Here is a 26,739-nt window from a genome sequence, read left to right as displayed (position 1 = left end):
TTTGGGGAACAGTAAAAATGAGAACCTCCAAAGACATTTGCAGATACAAAGTCAGTAGCACATCTGCTTCCATGGAAAAATGGTAAAATTGCTAAGCAGTAACGAAATCACACCACCAACCTGCACAAATCTGTGCAGTCTAGATATAACTTTAGATGAATATGTCAATCATTCTTCACATTTGAATCTTTTAAAAAGTAACAATTTGGAAGCCTATTCTGTGTTGACTTCTAAATTCTCATAGCATGTTGAAAATACATACTATGCTTATGCTATATACAGTACTCTTATGCTTTTATGAATAAATATATTCTTGAATAATAATGCAATGGGAGCAACACATAGCTAGGTATGGAAAAGCTGTGAACCAAAAAGGGAATTTTACAATTTTTGTATCTGACCATGGACTTTGTTTTTAAAGCTTTGCAAAATCATGGGTGTTCATTGTTGTTGTTCAAAACTACACTGCAAGAATTTTGCATTTTAATAAATTTCTGTCTGAACATAACTCTGCTTTATACTTCATAATATACAGTGGGCCCTTGTTATCCGCTGGGGTTTAATTTTAAGACACCCGTGGATACTGAAATCCATGGATGCTCAAATCCTATTAAATCCAATGGAATAGTAAAATGGTGTCCCTTATGTAAAATGGTAAAAACAAGGTTTGCTATTTGAAATTTATACTTTTTAAAAAATATTTTCAAGCTGTGGATACTTGAAACTGCAGATAAACAATCTGTGGATACAGAGAGCTGACTTTATTCATTTAAGTCTAGAGTGAAATTCTTATTATTTTTTTGTCATTTAATAAAATACACTGTTCAAGAAGGAGTATCTCTGTGTGAAAAAGAAAGGGAGGAAAAGAAGGAGAAAGACTAAGAGAGAGAGAATCTAGAGCTGTTGATTCAAAGAACATTAACCTAACACCTAACTTACCACCTGCATAGCAGAGCTTCTTGGAGGATGTGGTTCTATAAGCAATTGGGAAGGAGTCTGTCCAAAACTTCGGATTTGAGCTTCAACAGCCTGGAAAAGACATGGGCAGGTTTGCATGTTAAGAGGTGCTAATTACAGGCAATAGAACTGTACCTGTCACCTGAAAATGTCATTCCACACTTCTGGATATATATATATATTTAAAATAAAAATCTTGAAGATCAAGCTCATGTGAACACTGTGGGGCTAAATGCTTGGCACAGGTATTAAGCATGAGGTAATCTTTTCAATACTCTAGATGCTATTTCCATGAGAAACTGCAAAACTTCATTCTGCTCTGTGATATTAAACAGAGACCAGCTATTACAATCAGAAACTCTCCTTATGGACTCCATTTTTTTCCTTGCTTCAACTGGCTCATTCTGCTCGCATCATGTGCAGGCAGCCAACAAAAGCTAATATTTTACAGGTACTAAGGAAAACTCACACAAACAATTAAGTGTCTCATCATAGGCACTGGACATTATCTCAAAATAGAAAATGGCAACAAAGATCTTTAACCAGATTTGCATGAAACACATATAGCACAGTCATTAACAAGTATCAATAGCATCAAATCCAAAGTAAGAGGAAAACTTCAAAATAAACAATGATCAAAATAAGTTCTAGTTTAACAGAAATCCCGTTCTATCTAAGTATATTATAAACCATTTCATTTTCCAAATAGTGAAATAAAAGGCAATTAATGATAGCTGATAAAATTAAACGACCACTTTAATCAACATCAAAAAGCACATTTGGACAGCCCTGGACCAAGACCCAGATCTCTAGTTAAAAACATATTTCTTTGTGCAAGATTTCAGGATGTAAGTAATTACCTGTTTGCATTGCCAGTTTTATTGTATTTTACCAGATATGTGCATTGTATGATTTTAGATATTTAGATATTTGTTAATTATTGTCTGGAATATGTGCCAAATTCTTATGACGGACAAGATATAAATCAAATATATATAATGCTAGTGGTATATAATATATACAATGTTAGTGGTGTCAGTTCTAAAAGTAATGTAAAGTTGTTCACAGAAGGAAAGCATTCTATTCCTTTCTCCACCTTGTAGTTATTTGTGCCTTTTGAAAAAACCTTCTGCTTATGGTGCCATGGGAGCCTGGCCCCCTCACACACTTGATATTCCCTCTTTAAGCATAGATTAATAAGGCTAGTTTGTCTCCCGCAAAGCAAAACTGATCTCATTCATGCCCGCATAGTTGTTACATGATGTATCCAGTGGCCAATGTGCAGAAAGCATAGTAGCAGCAGACGTTCAGCCAGTCTTGGGAGTTGGTCATGCAGCCAGTAGGTTTTCAACCCATTTTTGGGGAAAAACAGGATCCAGCCTCTTTTTCCTGCCCATCTGCTACGATATCTAAACTTCTTTAAGATAACTTCACTCAGGATTCAAGTCAGTGATGGTATGCTTAAACAAGGACTAAGACTTGGACATAGAAGCCTCTTCTGCTGTCCTAGTACAGAAGACCAAACTCAAAATTAATGTTACAAAGAAGAAAATGGCAGACCTGTGCTGAGTTCATTTACCATCTCTCCTCCTCTGTTTAGTTCAAATGACCTCATGTCTGCTGCTACTATGTTTATGTGCATCTCAGTGCCCAATGGATCAGTGATGTGCAATACTGATGGAGAAATGCATTTTAATAACACCAGAATAAGAATATGTTGAACTAGCTTTAATACAGCATCTAACAACTATGCTGATGTGAATGAGATCGGTTTTGCTTGGGGGAGACATACTAGCCCTATTAAAACATGATTAAGGAGGGAATAGCAAGAGTGTGAGGGGCTGAGGCTCCTATGTACCCATCTTTACACCCACTGTGGTATGCCTGACCTCCTTAGGCTGATAGGTGTGGCGGTACGAAGGGAGCTTCTAGGGTTTATTTGATCATGAATGAAAATGGTGTACGATTGGGAACCTTGCTTTATGAATTGGTTTTTAGACTTTTTGGCCTTAGCAGAAGAAAAAAAAATCAGGCATGGAGAAACTGGCATGTACAGAAAAACTGGGGTGGAGGGAGTGGAGGTGATACATGGTCCTTATACATTTTTATATACCTTGCTTTGTAATAAAGCTTGTACAGACAGGTACTCTGCCTTGAACTTCATTACTGCACACACATGTTGGTATGATATTTTATGAGATATTGAGCCTTCTCTGTTAAAGACCTCTGGTGCCAAAAACAAACCTCAAATCCCAAAATTCCATAGTACTGAGCCATGGCAGTTACAACAGTTTCAAACTGCACTATTTCTGCAATCAAATCAAGCATTTGACTGTTTCCCAGCAGCAACAGCATCATAAAAAAATAACACCATTAATGTGGACCATATCCTTTGCAAAATAACATTTTTATGACATCTTTCTGCTTCATGATCTTATTATTTTAGTTCACTGAGTAATACACTCTGAACCCTGAAATAGTTCAGTAACAAGAATGCCCTCTTCACTGTTTATTCTCAGTAGCAACAGGACTTTGGGTCTTTCCTTAATTATTCCAGATACTGTAAAAGTATGCTAGAAAACAGAATGGACAATGGAATTCATTTACAGTCCATTGTTACATTACAAATATATGTTGTATATAACATTTTCTACATGTTAAAATGAAAAAAAAATGTCAACAAATAAACAAATAGTAAAATATTGATAATTCCTGCTAATTATCGTATATTCTCATTCTCTCTCTCTCTCTCTTTTCTATTTCTTTCACACACACACACACACACACACTATTTGGTTTTCCCAATCTTTTGAAAGTAATAAAAGGACAGGAGAAAAGCAGACTTGGCAAATTTTAATTTTGAATTTAAGGTGTAGCTGCAGCCTCTAAAACTATTAAATATTCCAGTACTGAATTTTTATATAGAAAGATGTGCCATAAGGGAGGACTGCCTAAGAATCATGCCACTGGACTTGGAAGTCCTCTCCTTACTGCTAAAAATAATGTGGGAGTATTCAGTTGCTCGGCAAAGATGGGGGGTGAGAAACCCTGCACATGCTCAGGAACAATTTTAAAAGTTATTTCACATGTTCCAGGATTGAATTCTAGTATTTTTTATAAAAATAAACAGCAACCAGGGCTGATCCTTGTAGAGCCCTGGCACAAATTAAACTCTGCTCTGTTTTAACTGTGAAAAAAGTTAATTCAACAGTATGCAGTACCCACCAAATGGGGCTGTAAATTTCTCCAGGAGACGTGTATTAGAGAGTCTGAACATATGGATGCAGTTAAAGCAAAAACAGATGTTTGTTACTTTTCTTTGCAGCACCACTCAGAAATGAAATCAAAATTGCTTCCCCTCTATGTTTATGTCTGAAAAGAACTATAAAACAGAATGAGAAGGAGGTAGAGGGGGAAGTAAAAGACAAAATGAGGAAAGGAATGGAATACTGACTTTCTTAGTAAAAAAACAAAAACAAACCCAAAATAACTAGCATGATTAAGACAACTCAAATGCAATGATTACAAACATTATATGTGTCCAAGGAAGTTACTTAAAGCTATGTTAATCCATCACCACATAACATAAATAACTTAATTATTAATGTATGCATCTGATTTATACACCTACACATAATTTAGCTGGTCCACAATAATATGGCAGCTTTCTCTGTAACACTGTAAGTTCTGAATGCTCTCAGCTTCAAGTAAATGAGTGCACAAAACTAAAAAGAGTTCTAAAACTAAAAACTATTACGTACAGTTAATTCCTGTTTAGCCAATTAAAGATGTATCTCCCACCATCTCAGAGTTCACAGCATGTTCCCCAGATCTTTGTCTGGTATACAACAATCTCTGCAAGGCAGATAAGGCTGAGAGGAAGTGTTAGGTTTAAACTAACCCAATAAGGCTGCATCCTGGCTGAGCAGGATTCAAACCTGGATCCAAGCAAAACAGTCTCCACTGCATCACATGGAACTGCAGGAATGGCAGACAAGTGTGGGGAGGGGAGGATCAATTGAAACATGACGCCATTGCAAGCAAACAGATTAGCATAAGAACAAAGGGAAGGAAATGCTTAAGGTTTTCCTTGCTTTCCGCTCATACTACGGTACTTATATTTAAATAATGGTTTCTGTTGGCTCTGAAAATAATCTGTGATTTAGCTATTCCTTTTCCTTCAGCCAGATGTTACACAACTGGATCACAGAACACTACATTTCCATTCATATGGTTCAGATGAATGGCATAGCAAGGGTGGGCAGAGTTCACCTTTGTGGGACCATTCATCCCTCCCTCCATGAATTTTGGAGACCAGATGAAAGTCACAGCACTTTGGTGGAAGCATACAAGTAATTTCCCCCCTTTAAAAAAAAACTTAAAAAAAAAAAAAACCAAATAAGCAAGGCTTGAGATGATGTCTTTCCATAGGGCAATCTGGCCTAAATTTTCAAAATGAACCATGGCAGTCCCATTGCTAAGAACAACCAAGACAGGGCTTGGAGTAGCAGTTTAGTTGTTGCTTTAAGAAGCTTTTCCCCTTCTTTTCTTTTTTACAGAAGGAAACCTAGCTACTTTAACATATAAATAGGAGGATGAACTCCTATTGATATGAGATATGAGAGATTAAATGATTGGTCTGATAACTGGTGACTTCTCTATTCAGAATTGCATTGGAATGGGTTGGAATAATAGGGTATAGACTATTCTAGAGGTACATCCAAATTTTCCAGGTTATGGTTATTAAGACAGAAAGAGGTTGCCATTCTTGGCTGATTCTCCAGTTATAGCCACTCTTAGACAATGCAGGCATATTCATTACGACAGGAAATCTCAATCTGTCACTTCCTACATCCCATCAATCATTCTATCAGAAGCAAACAAACAAAACAATTGAACCAAAAATAACACATATACTTACAAACTTCCTGTCCTTATATTTATTATATTCTTATATTTATCATTTCTGGTAAGTTTTAAGAACATAAAAATTGCATTGGTGTTGTTAGGAGTAAGTACAAATGAAAGATAATATGATAATTGCATTATTAGTTGAAAGCTGTAACAATACTGAGTAAAAATGTTATTGCTATGTCCAAAATCCAAATAAAACTAGTAATTTGATGATGATATACTATTAAAACCTTGCCTCCTGCCTAGGCTATTTTTGTGTGGAACATGCATCACCAGCTGAGAACCATTCCAGTGTGACAGCTGAAATAATGCAATGTGTTCTATGAGAGCCTTCTGAAGGCCACCTTGATACATCAGTCAGGACAAAATGTGATCATCCAACTGCATATTGTACCAGATCTAAAGCTGCATTACAATCAATTTGAGGGCCACTACAATGTGATGCTTTTAATTTTAAAAGCCCCAAATCAACCTTAGCCCATGTTATACATCTGTATAACCTCACACCTTGATTTCTGCAATGCACTCTACATGGAGCTACCCTCGAGCTTGGTCTGGAAACTTCAATTAGTTCAGAACATGGCAGCCAGATTGGTCTCCAGTACATTCAGAAGAGACCATATAATACCGATCTTATGATCACTCCACTGGCTGCTCAGTACAAGGTGTTGGTTATTACCTTTAAAGCCCTAAATGGCTTGGGTCCAACCTATCTTTGGGACTGCCTCCTTCCATATAATCCTCCCCGCACACTTAGATCCTCGGAAAAATCTGTTACAGCCTTGTAAAACAAGGCTGTCCATGACCTCCCAGAGGACCTTTTCAGCTGTAGCTCCCAGACTGTGGAATGGCCTGCTGGACGAGATCCGTCATATTACCACTCTAAGCAGCTTTAAGAAAGCTATAAAGACGGATCTCTTCCAGCAGGCCTTTCCTGAATAGTTCTCCGGCTATCAGAAGGAAAATCTAATTGCTGACCTCTGACTTCACCACAGTTATTGTATTGTTTTTAAGTATGCTTTATGTTTTAAATTCTACATTGTTTAATTTTATTTTAAGATTGGGTGGGTTGAGGTTTCGGATTGTATCTTTTTAATCTTGTAAGCTGCCTCGATTGCATTTTGTAGAGAGGTGGCAAATAAATAACTTTTTATTATTATTTTAGTTATTTAAGGGATTTCTTAACCACTTTTCAAAACTGCTCTGTAAGAGCCTCCCTATACACTCTGGAAAAGGCCCCAAGGTTCAAATCCAGCTAGGTATTAGAAATAAATATCTCTATCTAAAATCCTGGAGAGCATGGATAATACAATAAAAAAAAACCAGGCAGTGTTCATAACAGTGTTACCTCTGTTACAATGGATTTATTCCTTGGTTGATTGTACATGAAAAGGAACAAAGAGAACACTTTTCTGAACAACAGTGGCATCACTAGGGTTGGTGTTACCTAGTGCAGTTACCCATGGTGTCAGCTCCCCCACCGACCTTCTCCCATACCACACCATGCAGAATCCTTAGTAGTGTTTTTTGTACTAATGTTACTTGTAAATCATACTTCCCATACATCACTGAATGTACTGACAATACTTGTGATATAAACAATTAGCAAAAGTAAAATTAAATCTTTAAATTACAATATTATGTATACAGCCTAAATGTGTATACATTTTCTTGCAGTTAAAGTGAAAATTTGGTAAAATGTGATTTAAATAAAAATAAAAATAAATTAAATTATTTTTTTAAAAAAATAAATGTTTTTAAGAACTGGAGGCCTCTCTTTTCTCTTCCCACTGAGCCTCCCCCCACTCAAACTGTTTCTTCGGCATTTTAAAGGGAAGCAGGTGAACATTACAGTTCTTTCTGCCCAAAGGCAGATGTCTGGGGAGCAATGGTGTCACTTGCCTCAAAGTCTCACCTGGTGCACCCCATACACCTGCCCACACCCTGCTAATGATGCCCCTGCTGAGCAATGACAACCCTTCTTTTGAATTCAACCCCAAGGGAAACCCACCAGATTAGTTCTCTTCTCACACTTAATGCCCAGATGTTCAGAACAAGGTAGGCACTGGTGACAAGATTTTGAGGATGTTTCTAATCTCACTGCTTCTTTAGTAAAGACTTCTATTCCTGAGAACAGCTATTGCATAAGGATAACCCAGAGTAACTGAATTGTACATCTCCTCCTCCTCCTCCTCCTCCTCAATCATCATCATCATTGTCATTATTACTATGGCCAGACAGAACTCTGTCCAGAATTATTGAACTTTCCAACTCTAAGTCTCAACAAAAAACTAAAAGAATTTTAACAAACTTGAGATACTTGAAAAGAAGAATGGAAGGCGACTTCTGCAATATGCCTTCCTTCCTTATTTATTTATTTATTTATTTATTTATTTAGTAGTTCTTCCCTTTTCATAGCAGCCACTGCTCAAGAGAGTCCCCTTGGCCCTTTGGGAGTGCTGGGGGCTTCAGGAACAAGTGACAGACAGGGAAGATATGCGGCTACACCAAGCAGTCTACTATTTGTGCAACTCTGGATTGAATTTAATGAGTTTGCTTTCTCCGCATAATAAAGCAAAACAGATAACCTGGTAAAATATCAGGCAACACTTTAAAATAGATGGATCGAGAAAAAGAGAGAGAGAAAAAACCCAGAGCTGCAATCACATGTGCTTCTCTGAGAGTAGTTTCTACTGTATTCAGTGAAATTTGTTTCTGAATAAACTATATATACAACCTCAAAGTAAATATAATTTTACATAAATTGGTTTATGAATTTTTCTACTTTAGGTGGAAAGCAAAAACACAGTGGATCATCAAACTTCAGAGGAATCTTTCTTCAAGCACTGGCATTCAGGATGGAAAATAAAATGGCCAGATACAGATACAGAACAAATTTGATTTTAAAATACTGGGAATATTGCTTTCTTTTAGCCACTTGCTGACAGCCAAAAGAATCAGAATTAGACTGTGGGAACAAATGAAAGCACTTTAGAAATCTTTATGCTTATAGCTATGTGTGTGTATTTGTCTTCAAGTTACCTATGGACTTATGGGGACCTCATGAATTACATAGGGGTTTCTTAGGGAAAGGATACTCAGAGGTGATTTTGCCAGTTCCTTCCTCTGAAATACAGCCTACATCTGGTCTCCCATCCAAATACTAATGAGGTCTGACTCTACTTAGCTTCCGAGAACAGACAGAATCTGATGCCAACTTGAAAAACCTAGTAATAAAGGATTTTTTATTTGAAATACTTAAATTATCCAAGATCATGTACAGAATCTAATGAACTTCTGTGCTGCTCCCTCCCCCCCCCTTTAAAAAGCTGCCTGGAAATTATTTGAGTATGTAAGCATATGATATTATTTCACGGCGTTGCCATTTTTATCAATGTGCTCTTTGAATGGGGGGAGTCTAAAGCAAATGACAAGTAAGATTGAAGTTTAAGCATGGAATCTACAAAACTCCATCATACTTTAAAAATAGACTTACACAAGAAGGGAATATGGTGCTTGGAAACATACTTTTGTCCAGCCTAATTATGAGAATAGCTGTTCCATGTAATTACATTGCAGCCAATGAGTTAAAACAGAAAGGTAATTACAGTTAGCAAAAACAAGGATTTATTTCCCCCTTCAGAGGCTTTCAACTTGCACTAATCTGAGCTGGTGCATTCCAGGCATATTAAACTGAGGCCTAGTGTAGCTTCAATGCAATCTCAAATTCATGCAAACTGTCCATCTACTACATTGTAATCCCAGCTGCCAATCTGAAATAAACCAGTTAGTCAGAGCAGACACAACCTACAGAAACAAATGTCACTCAATAATGTTCAGAGGCACTGGGTTCATGGATAATTTCAAACAGTATCTCTGTCTGGAGCATTGATGTGCTCATTGAAAACACCTAAATCTCTGGCTACTGGAAATAAGCAGATAAAGTGGAACAAGAAAAACGAGCCTGCAAATACTTCAAAGAAGCAAAGAGAAAATGGCCAAAGAATTCAAAAAAATTTAAATCAAGAATGACTGGATGTAATCCATGCAAGAGTACAAATACTTTAGGAAGGGAACAGATTTCATTACGAGATTAGGAACCATCACATTTATTTTCACACAATATGATACCATCATTCAGGCTGTACTGCCACAATTCACAGCTAACAATTCTGGATAGCAGCAGTACGAAAGCAGTCAGCATAGAAATTCCAAGACCTGAGGAAATTCTACTGAACTCTAGATATTAGAACAGGCAAGACATCCACAAATATTGTCCTTATTCCGTGTGTGTGTGTGTGTGTGTGTGTGTGTGTGAATACATTTTCCCTAACGTCAATCTACTTCAATTATTGTACTAACAAGACCTTTGGCTTGAAGAGTCAAGTTAATTTTTATGAATAGTTATGTGCCAGAGTAAACTGAACCCCACTTTTCATAATAAGTACAATTGGGCCAAAGAAATTATCACACCACTCTGAACTTATCTACTTTAAATTATTATTGCTTAAACAGAAACACCTGAAATTGCCAGGTGGAAGTGGATGGACTGTCATTAACAAACAGTCTACTATTACAGTACTGGAAATCAGAGATATTTTGTCCTAAAATATGCTTTCTATGTGAAACATGGTTCTATTTTTAAGTGCTTACAGTTGTTTCATAGTTGATAGAGATATAGACATAACAGGCGGTCTTCTGAGTATACTTATCCAAACCAAACCAATTTACGACCAAGACTAAAGGAGGCCCTCCTTTAAAAAAAAGTACACATATTTTCTTACAAATACCTCACCTTTTTCAGTGGACCTGTTTTTCACTAAGCTTCAGAAACAGAGATCAGAGCCCCATGCCTAGTACTGCTGACAAGCTAAACTCCAGGTGGCCATGAAAACAATATGTTTGGTTTTGATAAGTTCTTTTTTTTAAAAAAAAAAAGTCTGGTACTGTTTTATGGTATTTTAAATGCAGGTTTTCAATTAAACCTAGACTAATCCTTAACATTTATTTAGCTTTTCACACACAGTTCCTGTGCTGTGGTGTGTCAAGCAAGCCATCTGGGCAGCACACTTCTGGCCAGTGATTCATCCAATATAATTTGTTTCTAAAACATTTCTGAGTTGTGTGTAAATAAATTCTTCTCTTCATTTTATTCACACTTTCAAAATATTCTCACTTTTTTGTATCACTACTTTACTTCATTTCTCAAACATGCAGCAAAAATTGTACAAGGCTGAAAATGTTGAAGTGTTTAATAATTTAGACACAACAAACAGAGATTGTGTTTAGCTTTTCTGAATGATTCACTGGCCCTACTGCCTTTATCTGATTTAGAGCTCCCACCCTCTTTTTGATAGGACAGTATATCTGTTTCTGATGCCATAAAATTAGGGTTGTATAAACTAAGCATCGCTAAGTCTAGTAAAATGTGGGAAAGGTGTGAAATCTGTTTATTGTTTAGGAGAGACGTATCCCCAGACATTTGTGAAGCTGGAATGTTTAACTTCATGTTTTTCCTATTTAATTTAAATAACAATACACACTTACTACAATATATTTAAAATCTGAACTCTTTATGCAAATAGATTGTTTTTTCATTACTGTAATGAATGATTTGATTTCAGAAACTTCAACCAATATTATTCACCATCCACATATTCCTGACACTATATGATAGCATCAGGGAAGCTGATAGGATCTAAAAAGGACATACATGTATACACCACAGGATGAAATGAGTCACTGTGAAAACAATAGCTTTTTCATCTTTGCCCAAAATAAAATTCACCATCATTAGAAAATATTCAGGTACAACATGGTCAGACCACCTGTCAGAATAGGAAGTGGCTGAGTGCCCACCAAGATCCCTTTCTAATTGTTTGTTTGTTTTGCAACCATACATTAGGGATGTAAATTTTCATGTTGCTCACTCTTGCAAGCAGGAACAAATAGTTCCCTCTTCTTGCTGATTTCTGTGCAGCGTCTAAGTGCTATTTCTGAAGTTGGAACTACTTTTTTCTGCACAGAAATGTGTTCCCTGCATCAGGGTGACCAGGCATCTTCATTTTCGAGGAACTGTTTTACATTTCAGCCTTCTGTCTAGGAGGAATTTCAAAATGTCCTCCATTTTGAGCATGACTAAGAAGCATAAATTTACTTTTATATTAGTGTCTTTAGCTTTTATTTTGTAATGCCCTACTTTTTTCTCAAATGTCCTCCATTCTGCAGTGCCTTGTCCTCCTTTGCAGTTAGGTGATCTGGTCAGCCCACATAGAATATACTCTTTACCTACAGAAAATGCAAGGGCTGGCATGCTGTTCAGAAATCACAATGCCCTGAGTCTGCCTTGCAACACTGCAATTCACTTGTATGGGTCACTGCATATACAATCATAGAATCATAGAGTTGGAAGAGACCACAAGGGCCACCCAGTCCAACCCCCTGCCGTGCAGGAACTCTCAATCAAAGCATCCCTGACAGATGGCCATCCAGCCTCTGTTTAAAGACCTCCAAGGAAGGAGACTCCAACAGTCTCCAAGAGAGTATGTTCCACTGTCGAACAGCCCTTACTGTCAGGAAGTTCCTTCTAATGTTGAGGTGGAATCTCTTTTCCTGTAGCTTGCATCTATTGTTCCAGGTCCTGTTCTCTGGAGCAGCAGAAAACAAGCTTGCTCCCCCCTCCTTATGACATCCTTTCAAATATTTAAACAGGGCTATCATATCACCTCTTAACCTTCTCCAGGATAAACATCCCCAGCTCCCTAAGTTATTCCTCATTGGGCATGGTTTCCAGACCCTTCACCATTTTAGTCGCTCTCCTTTGGACACGCTCCAGTTTCTCCACATCCTTTTTTAATGTCTTTCTGCAAACCTACCTTTTAAGACACTCAGCCCTACCCTAACATGGATATTTCCACATCACCAGAGAGAGTGGGACAACAATCTATCTAGCCTTCTTCATGTAGCTGGGCACTCTGACAGGTAGCAAACAGGGATCTCTACCATTGCCTGCTGTAGTGTGTTGGACTACATGAAAACAAATGTGATAATTGCTAATCTTTGAGAGAGGAGAGTTCCTAATCTCAAAATGATTTCTGTTCCTCCCCCTGTCCCCCCAAAAAGAAATTCTGCACAAAAATTCTACTAGTCCTTTGGGTTTGAAATTGAAAAACAACATGTAAATAAATCTGATTTAAGAAGCAATTTGCTTTAAGCCACTACACACAGTCCAGTGAGATGTATTATAACTGTTCAAAAAGTGTAACTTTTGCTTGCTTATATTTGCCTCAATATGTTATGTTTAAAAACTATGTTCTAGGACAATTCGTGTCTTAGTCCCCAGTGTCACATAACTGCAAAGTTTAAAGGTGTTTGGAGACTTCAGACTTCCCCAAAGAAACCAAGCTACTTTTCTATATTAATAGTCCATGCCTGCATTTTGACCATACTGCTATTTCTGACTAATAGCTTTGAAAGAAGGATGAAGCCAGCCGTGGTAAGCTTATTTTCTAGGAGAAAAATGGTGGTCAAATGAAGCTGCTCTGAATTTTGGAATGTTAGAATAAGTCCTTGAAGAGATGGATTAACAGACAGAGCGATGATGAGGCTGTCAGAGGATGTATGACAAATTCATTTATCACATGGATCAGCAATTTATCACATGCATATCAGTATGATTACACAGAGATATGCACACAACCTGATTTCATATTGCTTTTACCTTCACATAACGAAAAGCAGAATAATTCAGCCATGGTTGATGGTGGTATAGAATTTTTCTATCTATCTTCAAGATTATATATATCAGAATAAATCAGTCACTATTTTTAAATACACACAACACACACACTTTCCACTGTAGCAATGGAACATGACCGAGAGAGATGTGGTTATATTCTACTCTTTCCATGTCAGTGGCCAGGAAGTTTTTGTTTGCTTTTGTAAAGAGCCATTTCCTACAAGACTTTGTTTTTTTTTCTTAAATTTGGAAGCTAATGCCTGAATGCATCTACATACATATGCAACATAACAAGTAAAAAGCATGATTTTTTTTCTTAAACAAAAATATGCTCATCTGATATCTTGGGTACATCTATGGTGTCAAAATAATGCACTTTAATAGCCATGGCTCCATCCTACAGAATCCTGAGATTTGTAGTTTTGTGGGGCACCAGCACTCTGTGGCACAGAAGGCCAAAACCCTTGTAAAACTAAAAATTCCAGTGTTTCATAGTAAAATAGTGTCCTTTATATAAAATGGCAAACATCAAACTTTTTGGCATATATATATATATATATATATTTTCAAGCCATGGGTGGTAGAATCCGTGGATAAAGAATCCATGGATATGGGGAACTGACTGTATGAAATACAAATGTATTCATCACCAATTACTGCTTCATGAAAGAGAATCATAAAGGAAAAGAGTTAATTCTGGCAAATTAATTTTACAATTAATTTTAATTTCAAGAAAGAAATAGAAAAGTCAACTCCAATTGTGATATTAACTTTTGATGGGATAGTTACATATCACACGTGTAAAAGTATCAGAAAATAATGAAAAAGTAACAGGTTGTATAACATTGTAACAAATAGTTATAAAGAGTTATTTTCAAACACTGTGATGTGTAACAAAAATGAGTTACTTTTTAGTTTTAAAGAACCAATTTCCCAAACTAGGAGAAGTGCTTATTGGTTGGGTTCAGGGTATCTCATAATTCCAAATCACTCTTTGTAATAAAGAAGAGCAATGGCAGGAAGGGCTGAGCATGTTGGTCATCTCACTAAGGTTTATGGGATGTAGTGACATTTCCCTGGGGCAAGAGTTTAGACATTTTTAGCATTCTTTTTATGTGTTCTTTTCTAAACTACTGGTATAGACGTAGGCCTCTTTTATGAGAGGTTTGGGTCTTGTGGTTCCTGTTTGTTGATGCAGAATTTTGTCATGATTTTTAAAAATGTAATTTTTTATTTAGGTATCAAAGAAGAATTCCCATTCCCTAAAAAAAAAAATCCCTCATTGTCCATTAATTAAAGGCAGTGACAAATGCCATTTGATGTATCAACATTGGGTTGAATCTCAATCAGTTCTCCTTTTCTCTCTCTCTCTCTCAGGATTTTTGCCATGATGTTATCTGTTTTTACTAAGATGGGATGATCTTTCCAATATGAAGTGGTATAAGGCAAGGTATAGCTCTCAGCTCCAGGAATTTAATGCTTAACAATGTTTACTATCTTTCCTAGATCTCCTGATCATAGAGAGTTGCCATTAGAAGGTATTTTGGGATGTGTTTTTCAGAATGCCTGAAATGGTGTTAATACTACATATTGTTTCCAAAGGCTTACACTATTACATAGACTTATCACAACATTGACATTTTGTCCTTTGTTTTGCTAGTTTGTCTATTCTTTGTGGATTTCCTTTGTGGAAGAGAAACCACGGTACTAATACTGCTGCTGCTGCTGTGGGCTCTGAACACTTTGCCTAAGATTCAGGGCGGGGAGCAAGTGGGATTTTCATTTAGAAATCTTTAACTTTTCAAAGAGTTCATTATCGTCCTTGTGCCCTGATTAATTCAAGCTAGGAGGGGAAGATCTCAAAGGAAGGGGGCAGAGTATCTTCTTAGCACTGAGACTTTGTATGGTATGGGTTCTTGGGATTTTTATATTCTCCAGGTGAAGTGGATAATACCCTAGAGGTCTTAATTTTGTTTCTATGATGAATGCCGAGACAAAGGAATGATCAGTGGAAAGTAATGGATCTATATTGCTGGGCACAACTCCTGGTGAGGCCTCTTCCTCTTAGATGGGAATGGATCTGGCTGTGTCTTTCTAGATGAGAATCTCCACAACAACAATGACCACTACTACTTCTAACACCACCACCACTACTACTACTACACCACTTCAATCTTCTGCTCCTCCTATTATCATTTATATCCAAGATTTTCCTCAGAATTAGGACTCAAGGGATCTGACCCTGGATCTGCTCCTATGAAAGTACATCCCTGGAACTTTTGCTCTCTTTGCTGGACTTCTTTCACTCATGTGGAGTCCTCTTTTTTTTTTTTAAATGACTGTGTTTTGAGGAGGGAAGGAGGAAATAGAAGAGGAGAGAGCTGCAGTATGTGTTAGTTCTGTTTAGCTGCCCTGCCTTGTCATATAGAACAGCTCTATCCCTATCCTTGGGAATGAACACACTATTTTCTGGTCCACTGGTCACAGAAGGAGAGACAATGCTAAAGTGGCTGTTGAACAGCAGAAGGTGCAGGCTTGCAAGTATTTCCCTATGGCTATTTGGTCCTTGCAGATAGTTTTCAGTGGTAGATTGCAATGACTGGCTCTAATCTATCCTGTGAATATCTGACCATGAATATTTATTTACTGCAGTTTGGCTAGTCCTTTTGAAACTGCTTTTGCCAGAATTGTATTTCCAACAGTTTGGTTGGTCCACACTATGATGTGTTTTTCTTGTACCTCCTCAGTAGTGGCTGGAAGCACAGTTGATAGATTATTGGAGGTGATTATAACAAGTGCTAGAGCCAGTGTGCTTAAGACAATTGCCTAAGGACTAAGAAATTCACCTGAATGTTGTGCCAGATATGATTATCACTGCTAACCGAGTCTTCCTGTATACAGTGCACCCTTGCTTTATGCGGGGATCTGTTCTGACACCCTCCCCCTGTGTAAAGCAAACAGCATGTCCGCTTGAGCCTCATTGACAATATGGGGCTCGTACATGCGGCGCAAAGCGGGCGCCATGGGCACGCGCACCATTTTGTTTCCATTGCATGGCTTTCAGCATAAGCTGAAAGCCACATAAAGGTGCCCGTGTATGACACGGGCACACTGTACATAGATATACACTGCCCATGTGTGTATGTGTGTATAGTATTGCACAGCACAGTTAGAACTCTTAGAGGCTGCTTTCCACCCAAAGGCAGGAAACTGAGCCCCCTCTTCCAAGAATTCAAATATTGAGATTCCATACAGAAAATACATCCCAGTCAGTATACTTTTTATGTAACCTGCTTCTTATTACTCTTGAATAGCAAAAGGCGAGAGAATTAAACTATACAGATTAGCTCAGATTCTGTCTCCTCCTCATCTCAGACTGTTTATTTGTCCTTTTCTATAACATTTCCACGTGTGTGTGTGTGTGTGTGTGTGTGTGTGTGTGTGTGTGTGTTACATGCTTTCAAGTCATTTCCAACTTATGGATAAAGCATTCCTAGTCAACACTCAAACCACTATATCATGCTGCCCCCCCCCCACTTTGCAAGTTTTAAAATGCATTGGCATTCATAAGATAAACACCTGAACTTCAGCCATTAGTCTTCAAATCTTAACCCAACAGAAGCCACTCCAGATCTAGAATACATACCAAACTACTTCCAACTGCATCTGTTCTCAGAATACCCTGGCATTGCAAATACACAAAACCATCATGATTGTTAAAATAACAGAAATGTTTTCTTTGTGATCTATGCAGTCAAAGATGTTTGAAAATCTTAAAAGGGAAAGTATTGCTATGGTGGTGCAGATATAAACAAGTATAAAGACTAAAGCAAACATGCATGGAACTAACTGCTAGACAATATTTCCAAGGTAGTGTTTATGACCTAAAGCTAGTGCTTACAATATCTATCTATCATTCCAGTCCTGACCTTTCTATTGCTCCTTTCCCCCTGTTCTTGATCTATTTTGCAGAATACAGGAAAAAATTATAATCCAGGCGAGTAAATGCCTTTATGAAGATAGGTGAGAGCAACGTAGATTTTAGAAGATCAACAGAAGGATGACATCTCTATTTAACTTTTCCCCCCTCTTCTTTTTCGCTAATGAACACTTGTCTGTGGCCAAAGCATAAGTGATCTTGCCTCTCAGTTTTATTGGTAATACAGCTGTTTTGGAACAATTAAAAACTACATAAAAGTTTAATGTGCTGCAGGCTGTTATGCTGATTACATAATGGAAATAGTAAAGTAAGTAATAAAATCCTTTTATTCAGAAACCACACTGATGCTAGTCTAACACATGTGTTAAATATCTGGGAAATTATCATAGCAAAAAATAATTTGTGTTGTGGGGATATTTTTAGCACTCAAGATGTCTTGGCAAAAAAAAAAAACAGAGAGAGAAGGAGGCAGCATTCTGATTTTCTTTTCTTTGTAAAGAAAACATCCAGACACATCCATAATCTTTATATCTTTGTTATCTAACTGTCTAAGTACATGTTATTAGAGACATGCTGTCAACCCACATCTCCACTACATATCTACCCAACAGAAAAAGTAAAAGAACTCATGATGAAGTGTCAATACATTTAACATTTCCCTAGTTCTTTCCAATTAACTGTTGCTTGAAGGGGGTGGGAAACATTTGATGTGATGACATAATGTATTAAAAAAACCCACACACAACACATTATCAGTGATGTGTAGATCAGCAGCAGCTATATGGTCTTGAAATGTCTAATTTTGACTTCAGCAAAGTATGCATATCTTTTATACATCTCAAATTTTCCCAAGGAAATACAATATGGCAACACCAAAAGATCTTAAAATTAAATTTTAGTTAGTTTTTGCTTTTAAAAAATACAGATAGCACCATGGTTCCTGGCATCATGACTACAGGCAAAAAAATTGGAAAACTACAACCAGCATCTGAGAGCAAACAAAAGGAAGTATAAATATGAGCAACTGAAAATATAACTTTTTTCATTTATTCTTCATGGAACAGGTGCTGCCCAGATTCCGGGTAAATAATTTTGCTGCGCCATGTATTAACAGGATCAATGACTGGGTGTTTGGAAGGAGGCAGTGTGTGAGACCATAGCAGGGAAACATAGGACAGCCACCACTTTCAAATTAGCTATAGTAAATTTTGCTATTCTTACTATTTTAAGTAAAATGAGTTGTTCCAAACTCCAATGTAATATGCTCCTGATATTACAGACTGTATAAACAGTCTTGCACTGATAAACTTTTGATTATTTTAAATTATGACAAATTATTTTAGATGTTCACAGACACATATGAAAAAAGCAATAAGGTCTTTTGAAAGAAAACTGCACCAATCATGAAACACTCCCTGAAAATCTACGATGTGAAATTTGGCTGGCACTCTGAAATGTATTTAAAATGAACACTTTTTACAGATGGCTCTTATGTTAACCGTCAGTATAATGCTTTGCTATGCTACTTCATAATTTTATCCTTAATACTTTAAAAACAAAGGTTGCAATCCAGGGTTCTTGTTCAAATCTCAAATCACTTTTTTTTAAAATTGAAGAAAGCTTGTGGGAAGTGTGTTTCTAGGACCACCATCTAAGAAGAAAGCTCTGAGAACCTTTTAATAAATTCAAAGTATTGTTTTTCTTAGATGTTTAAACCTTGTGCCTGCAGTTATTCTAGAATTATATTTGTAGCTTTCCCAGTATGATTAAAAGATTTTTGTGCTCTTGTGGCTTCAACAGTCCTTAAAACATACAGTGAGGAAAGGGTATTATGCTTGCACATACTGGGCACAGTATTGTCGGTGCACTACATCATCATAACTTTAGTTATAGCTCAAAAGACTCATGGGTGATGGTGGCAAGAGGAAACAGACAGAGACATGTGGCCATGAAGAAAGGAAGGCATTGGAGAGATAGGCTGCTCTCAGCTGACCAATTTTGTATGTGTCCTCTTGCTACCATTGTGTGACCCTGGAAAAAGTGCAAACGAAAGTATAGTGTGTCAACAGATACCAGTCATAGTCATCATAGGGCACCTATATGTCATAAGAATTATCTTTCCATAAAGCAATGTTAAGGTGCCTAACAGGCTGAGGGCAGAAAAAGAAGTCACATTAGCACTGGATCCAAGAAACACTGCACCATATTATGGTAGTTGCCTATCCCCGCAACCAGGACATATGGAAAAAGCCTGAGAAAACAGGGAGAGCAAAGCAGAATGTACAGGACCACCCTCTCACTACAAAACCTATTAGATAGACCTACATTATGAAGAATTGAGAACTGTATGTTGTGAAAAATAAATGTATTCTAGTGCTTTGCTCTAATAACAGTAGGGTAGGAAAGCCCCACTCCAAGAACCAGAAATCAGTAACTTCAAGTGGAAACAGAATTACTAGAAGACATATTTTATGAAAAACAGAAACCTTTGTGAGATTTTACTCCATAGATGTTAACAACCTTACCTCTCTCAAAACAGAATCTGTTATTGAATTAAGATTCACAGCTCCCTCATAAGTTAAGTAGTAGAATACATTTAGGGATCTAACAGCCTCCGGTCCTTGCTGTTTGTAGCCAAAAATCAGATCAATCCACTGGTGGAGCTGGCAGGAAACAAATTCACTCTCCAAAGCCTGAAACAAAAGAGAATGCCATTAATATGTTTTCCTAAAGTTATTTCCTGACTTTAATCTTACTTAGGCAATAATGAAATAATTACAAAGCTATAACTGACTTGGAATTGGTGTGGGGTAGTGGTTTGTGCACTGAACTATGACTAAAGATCAAGTTTCGAATCTCTGCTTGGTCATGTAAACCCAGTGGGTGAACCTGGTCAAGTCACAACCTCTCAGTCTCAGAGGAGGCAAACGCAATCCCCCTCTGAACAAACCTGGCCAAGAAACTCCTGTAACAGGTTCACCTTAGGGCTGCTATAAGTCGGAAACACCTTGAACAACAACAACCTAATTGCCTTACAGAAGATATTTCTCAAACATAAAAAGGTTGGTTATAAGTTCTGCTGTCTGTTATTTATGGTATTTGTGTACTACTTAATGTAATAATACCGCTAAGCAGTTTACATTAAAAATGTATCTAGAAGACAATATGAAACTATTTCAAGCAGTTTAAAAGTAGTAAGTACAGTAATTAAAATACTGACAGTCAGTAGATGATGAAACCATGACTATACAGCAAATAGATTTTACTAGCATAGGAATTTTTTATACAGCTCCCTTGGAAGGCCTCCAGTACAGACCTGCAGCAGCATTTGTCCTTGCATGAGAGAATAAAAAAGTGGGAACTGGGAGATAGGAGTCTCCATAAAGAAACAGTGGACACTTGTATTTACCATGCCTGATTAAATCATGCAACTGAGTCTGACAGCGATAATGGATAATGGGAAATTTACACCAAAGCTAAAGATGGGACACTAATGCTTCCTGCCTCTTGCATTTTTATTTTCCATATCCCTTATATGTTCTACTCGTTGGTGAGGAACCAGAATATAAGAACATAAAGCAGTGATAGTTTCACTGCCATTCTTGTTGTGACAGAAGCAGCTGGTATAAATCCAACTGGTGATCCCAACTAGAGGAAAGTCATTTATATATTTATTATTTTATAAGTGGGCAAAATTATTAACTAGGCTAAGGTAGTTAAGTCTGTCAAAAGCATTTTTCTGGGTCTATATCAGAAGTGGGCCACTGCAGCAGGTCGAGGAAGGACATTTTTACATCTCAGGAACTTGTGGGGGCCTTATGGACTACTGAAAAATAAATCAGAAAACCCAAAGTGGCTGAAATTGTACTTCTGGTTCTCAATTATTATTATTTATTTATTTTTGGCATTTTTAATGTTATGCTAAACAGCTTTGCTTCATATTTATAAAGCAAACTGTTGCTTTGAGAGACTTCCAGGAGCAGCAACACACCCTCTCTTTTTGGCCAAGCAAAGGTTTGTCCAGGGAATCTAGATGTGTTGAGGGTCACAAATAAATAAATATATTATTGGGTGAAGGCTGTACTTCACCCACACCATTCTACATTCTGTTTCAAGGTAACACATTACTTTACTTGTCAAACTGTATTTATAGCCCTCTATAAAGCTATAGTAGAGAAAGAAAGAACATTTGACTACAATCCAAAGAAAAGCCTTTACACTAAGAGGAAAAAAAAACCCACCAAAATAATTGCAGAACCCATGACCTGACAACACAAAATACCATGCATGCATAGCAGATAATCTGATGTACTGTATTTTAGACACCTGGTTATCTATTTATCTTTTGCAGAATGAGTAGGCAGGGGGATGGGATGATGGAAAGAGTAGAGAACAGAGTTGTGTATGCTTTCAGCCTGAACACCTCTCAAACTACCATGTTACCTTTAGGTGTGGTAGAAGATGAAGTTCCAATGCTACCACTGAGATAAGTTTCACCTGCCCTTCTGTTTGGGGTCTTCATGTGAGATAAGGAAGATACCATTGTGTTCTCCACCTCAGGCACCAAGTATCTTGGGGCCACCCTGGCTGTTTCTGCCTATTTCCTCTTTAAAAAAAAAAGGAGGGGAACTCCATACACACATTTTTTATTTGTATGTGGGACTGCCTGTTTAAATCAATTTGGAAACCTCTGTATCTCTTGGGACAAATGCATAAAATTGCCTATCCTACAAGTTCAACTAATCAATGTCTTAGATACTTTACAGAACAGAAAGATAATTGTCAAATAAAACAAAACTGCTATTTTTAAAAAAAGAAATGTAGACAATATTCAGATTCTGGATGGGAGTCCAAATCTAATACTGTACAGTAATTTGGTGAACGACCTTTTATGAGAAATCATATTTTCTGTTTGTTTGTTTGAAGAACTGCAAGTGAAATAATAAAAAAGGCAGGACATTTTTTTATATAACTTAGAGAAACAAGCTTGGTTTCCTATTCAAAGATATGCCTAGTTTCAATTAGGAAATTTACTCATACCCTGAGAAACCACTCTGCAATGTGCATACAGAAATGATTGGTTAGTTTCATTAACTGATGCCTGAAGAAACATTTAAACTGACACATAAAAAAACAGCAATTGTCTTAATTTGTGTGGTGCACTCCACACAAAAGCCCTAAATATGTTCAAATTAGAGCAAGCTGCTTGATTGTCACTGCAGTCTCATGTCATGTTAATGCATGACAAACATTAAACCATACACTTAAATGGCAATTTATATCATTTAAATGTTTACTGCCTGAGCAACTCATCACTCATTTAAATGTGATTTTCTGACAGCTAATTTCAGTTAATTTTCCTCTATTCACTTAATTAGAACTTTCAATCAAGAAAAGGCCTATCCATATCTTCATGTTCTATCATTTTTTTCATTTAGAAGCTCAGTTAGCGAATTGCTACATGCATCCTTTATAATGGATGACTACACAGTATATCAAGTCACTCCTCTTTCCTGCCTAGCAACCAAATATATATGGAAAACTCTTCCAAAACATATAGCTACCAAGAAGCCTACCTCTATTTATGTAAGCAAAGCTCTGCCTGGTACTCTTAGCAACATTTAAAAAAAAAAACTTCATAAAAGCCTACTCAATTAAAACTATAAAAAAACCTAGCCCATTCAATTAAATATTAATGCTTTCAAAATTGTTTAATAAGTTAAAAACCAGGAGAATTCTCACGAGTGTTCCCATAGCACTCTACTTTGTGGCTATAAAATTCCATAAGGCTCAGCCAGTGACAATCATGTGAATTTATTTTTGTTACCATTTTCTTTCCAGAAACAATAAGCACTTAATGTTTAATTTATTTTGTATCTACTTCATCTACAAGAAAAAGCAGAAGAGGAATGAAAAGGAAAGGATTTTTTTTAATGGAGAAACTGCAAAATGAAGATTTTGCTCTACTTTAACATCCTACACATTAAATTCTCACCAGAAACATCATAAAGCCAGTGAGCCTGAGTCACTACTGTAATGTTGTTAGTAATCTCAAATTACACATCATCTGTGTTTAACAAACTCACACAACACCTTAAACATTCATACAGAATTATGTTGTTGTTGATTCTTATCATACAAAACTGGGGTACAAAGGTACTTTAAGAATGCAATCCTATACATATGTTATCAGGATTAAGTCCAATTGAGTTCAGTGGGTTTTACCCAAAGGTCTGTTAGGTATATATAGGATTACAATTCTGTATCTATAAATATAGAAAAGTTATACTGGAGTAGCCATGACTTTTTAAATTTACTTTTCATACATCAAGATGATTTCCATGACCATTATGTATAAAAGTGGCAGTTAATTTCCAGCATGTGAATGTGATAACTACACAAAGATTGACTACATAGCAATATTCAGAACCATGAGAAGGGGGGCATGGTTTGTAAAAGCCACATTTATGGAGAAATACTCACAATGTTTATATTTCACAGATTTTGGTTAACCATTGTAAATACATTGACAAATTAGACTCAAAACAGATTCTAGGAATTAAAGATAAGGAACATATTATTTTAAAGTAGTTAATAATCCCAGGCTATTGTAATTTGTTCTTCACACCCAGAAAAGAATGTCATTTTCTAAAAAAAAGGAAAAAGTGCAGAACCCTAAACATTTTGGATTACCCAAAGCTTCTGAGAAAGACTGCTCATTATAGCTACAGTTAAAAATGGTGTGTAGCAAGGGGATATACTCACAGCCTTTCCCCTTGCTGCTCTTAAACCTAACCCAATCTATTGTTAGTGCTCCCACAGAAGACAGGAGATATCATTTACCCTCTATATGTGTTCTGATAAGATTCTTTAAAAAAAGAAAAAAAAAACACTAAAACATTCAGCATGGTACAATAATATTCAGCTGTGCAGAGTTATTGTAAAATAAATCAGAGACTAATGTCCAATTGTTAAGGATCAAATAAGACCACAAGAGGACTGCCATGGAAAGCCACACACAAATTGTCAATTCAGTCTTGTGGGACTCATATTAGCTTTGACAAACTGTCTTGGGGCTGATATCTATTTTTTTTAATGAGATCTATTAGACTAAGACTAAAACACTTGAGATATGCTAAAAACGTACACTATACAGATGTCTAACACAAACACCTATTAGCAACTTTCATTTAGCCACTCACAAAGCTGCAACACCCCCTAATTATCTCGAAACTGCTGCTAAGAAGCTGTAAAGGAAAACTACAAATTCTGAGAGCAATGTATTTTGATCAGGCACTGTTGAGATTTCTTTCTCAAATAAAATAAAACTGGTAAGGTTTTTTTTAATAGCCTCAGGGCTGAGTCTTCTGTTTTGGAAGCAATAAAACAATAATGTTCTTAATAGGTTCTAAATCTATACAGCATTGTATAAATATGGTTTCATAAGTTAACTGTGTGCTTTGCTTAAAATTACATTTTAGAAGAACTGGTACTTTAACACCAACAGGAGCAATATACATTTTTTCTTATATCTCTCCTTGTGCATGCTTATGCCCTTACAAATATTAAGGAAGCTTGGCTTATAGTTTGTCAAGGCAATTGTGAAGAAAACAACTATATGGGAGTTTAAAAAAGAATACATAGGCAAGATTCAAAATATTTGTACATGAAAATAGCAATTCTTATCATATGTGATCAAAGGTATTTACAACAGGATTGTTCAGTGAAAGAAATCTTATTCCCATCTACCTTCTCTTCTCAGATGAATTAAACAAGCAGAAATAAAGCACAAATGTTGACGAGGGACTATTTACTATATGTTGTACATTTCAACAAAATCTAATGGTTGTGAATGGTGTCAAAACCCATCAGATAAGCCTATATGACTATTTGTATAAATCACAGAATATGTAATTGGCTCCAAATTATAAGAAAAGCTGAAACTACATTAGCTGTCTTAGGGAGCAGTTTTCAAAATATTTAAAATTTTGAATTCCTAAAGATGGATTATATCAATTTAAGCCAAATGTTCAGTTACGAAAACTTGAATTGGAAAAAAATATCAAGCACTTTTTTGCTTAAAATTATGTACATTAATTTTCCATGTACATTTTTCCTAAGGGCTTCTCAAATTTTCAGAATTACATGATACTATAGCCAACAAACAAATTTTAAAAACCAAGCAGCCTGTTATGTTTGCATATGCTAGATTTCAAACACTAGCTGTAATGTTTCCTTAACATTGATGTATGACCTTTCTAATTTACAATGATGAAGGCTGTTTTTTCAGCCTAATTAGAACCATTTCAAACTTTCCTGTTAAATATATGATAAAAAGTCCTTTCAACTTAAAAAAAAAGAATCTGGGGTTTCTTTCTATGTCAGCTTTGTTCCAATCAAAATATACTTTGAATTAAATGATTTTGATTGAATATGTGGATCGCATTCCCTTCTAAGATTTAAATTCCAAAAGGGAAAAGTTTAGTCTGTTCAAACAAAGCAAGAGCAACCATTTTGCAGAAAGCTACTCACATTTACAAAGACTGACAAATTGTTTGTGTGCACCATTAGGTCTAGTCTCTTCAATAGTTACCAGATTTCCTCTCTTCCTAATCAGAACTTAACTCTTAACATGCTGGCTTTGTTTTGTTACATCTCTTGAGGTAAATTGTCTATCACACACATACAGACACAGAAAAATTAAGAAGAGCAGTATCCCAGCTGTAATAATGAATGTATCCAGAAGGCATCTTGAAGGCACATATACAAATACAAAATATCAATTATATTTGATAGTGTTAATTTTATCTAGTATTCATTTTAGTGTACTATCACCATAAACTGTTGCATGCAACAGCAAACTACATGAACAACACATTTCTCAGATGCTAATATTTTATTGGTTGATTTTGGAACCCTTTAACATAATGTATTCCTGAGCCCATTTTAAAATATGTTTGATAAAAATACAACTGAACCAGAATGTTGACTGGATGATTATGGGCTAATCACAATCAGCCTCACCTCCCTTCATCCTTCATATGAGGATACAGTAAGGAGGGAACCCAAGTACATTGCCTTGAACTCATTGCATGAAATGTTATGTATAAATGTATTATTGTTGTGTGCCTTGAAGTTAAATCAGACTAAGACAAACCTTTCATGGGATTTTCTTGGCAAGATTTGTTCC

General features: G+C 36.4%; 1 protein-coding gene across 10 annotated transcripts in view; it reads right to left on the bottom strand.

Annotated features, from left to right (window-relative positions):
- Window positions 1–26,739, bottom strand: part of LRBA (LPS responsive beige-like anchor protein) — a 430,053-nt gene that overhangs the window by 36,118 nt on the left and 367,196 nt on the right. For 9 of the 10 annotated variants that reach the window (XM_089525694.1, XM_089525696.1, XM_089525697.1 and 6 more), the window contains 2 exons: window positions 20,075–20,242; window positions 940–1,029 (listed from right to left, as the gene is read on the bottom strand). In XM_089525694.1, coding sequence (XP_089381820.1) covers window positions 940–1,029; window positions 20,075–20,242 — 258 coding nt within the window. The remainder of the gene's footprint in view (window positions 1–939; window positions 1,030–20,074; window positions 20,243–26,739) is intronic. The other variant, XM_089525700.1, reaches the window with a different exon arrangement.

This window comes from Sceloporus occidentalis, unplaced genomic scaffold, assembly GCF_023333645.1.
Source record: "Sceloporus occidentalis isolate IW3139 unplaced genomic scaffold, rSceOcc1.0.p SCAF_5, whole genome shotgun sequence".
NCBI lineage: Eukaryota > Metazoa > Chordata > Lepidosauria > Squamata > Phrynosomatidae > Sceloporus > Sceloporus occidentalis.
The sequence above is the reverse complement of the archived record's forward strand: the minus strand, read 5'-3'. Positions and strand labels throughout refer to the sequence as shown.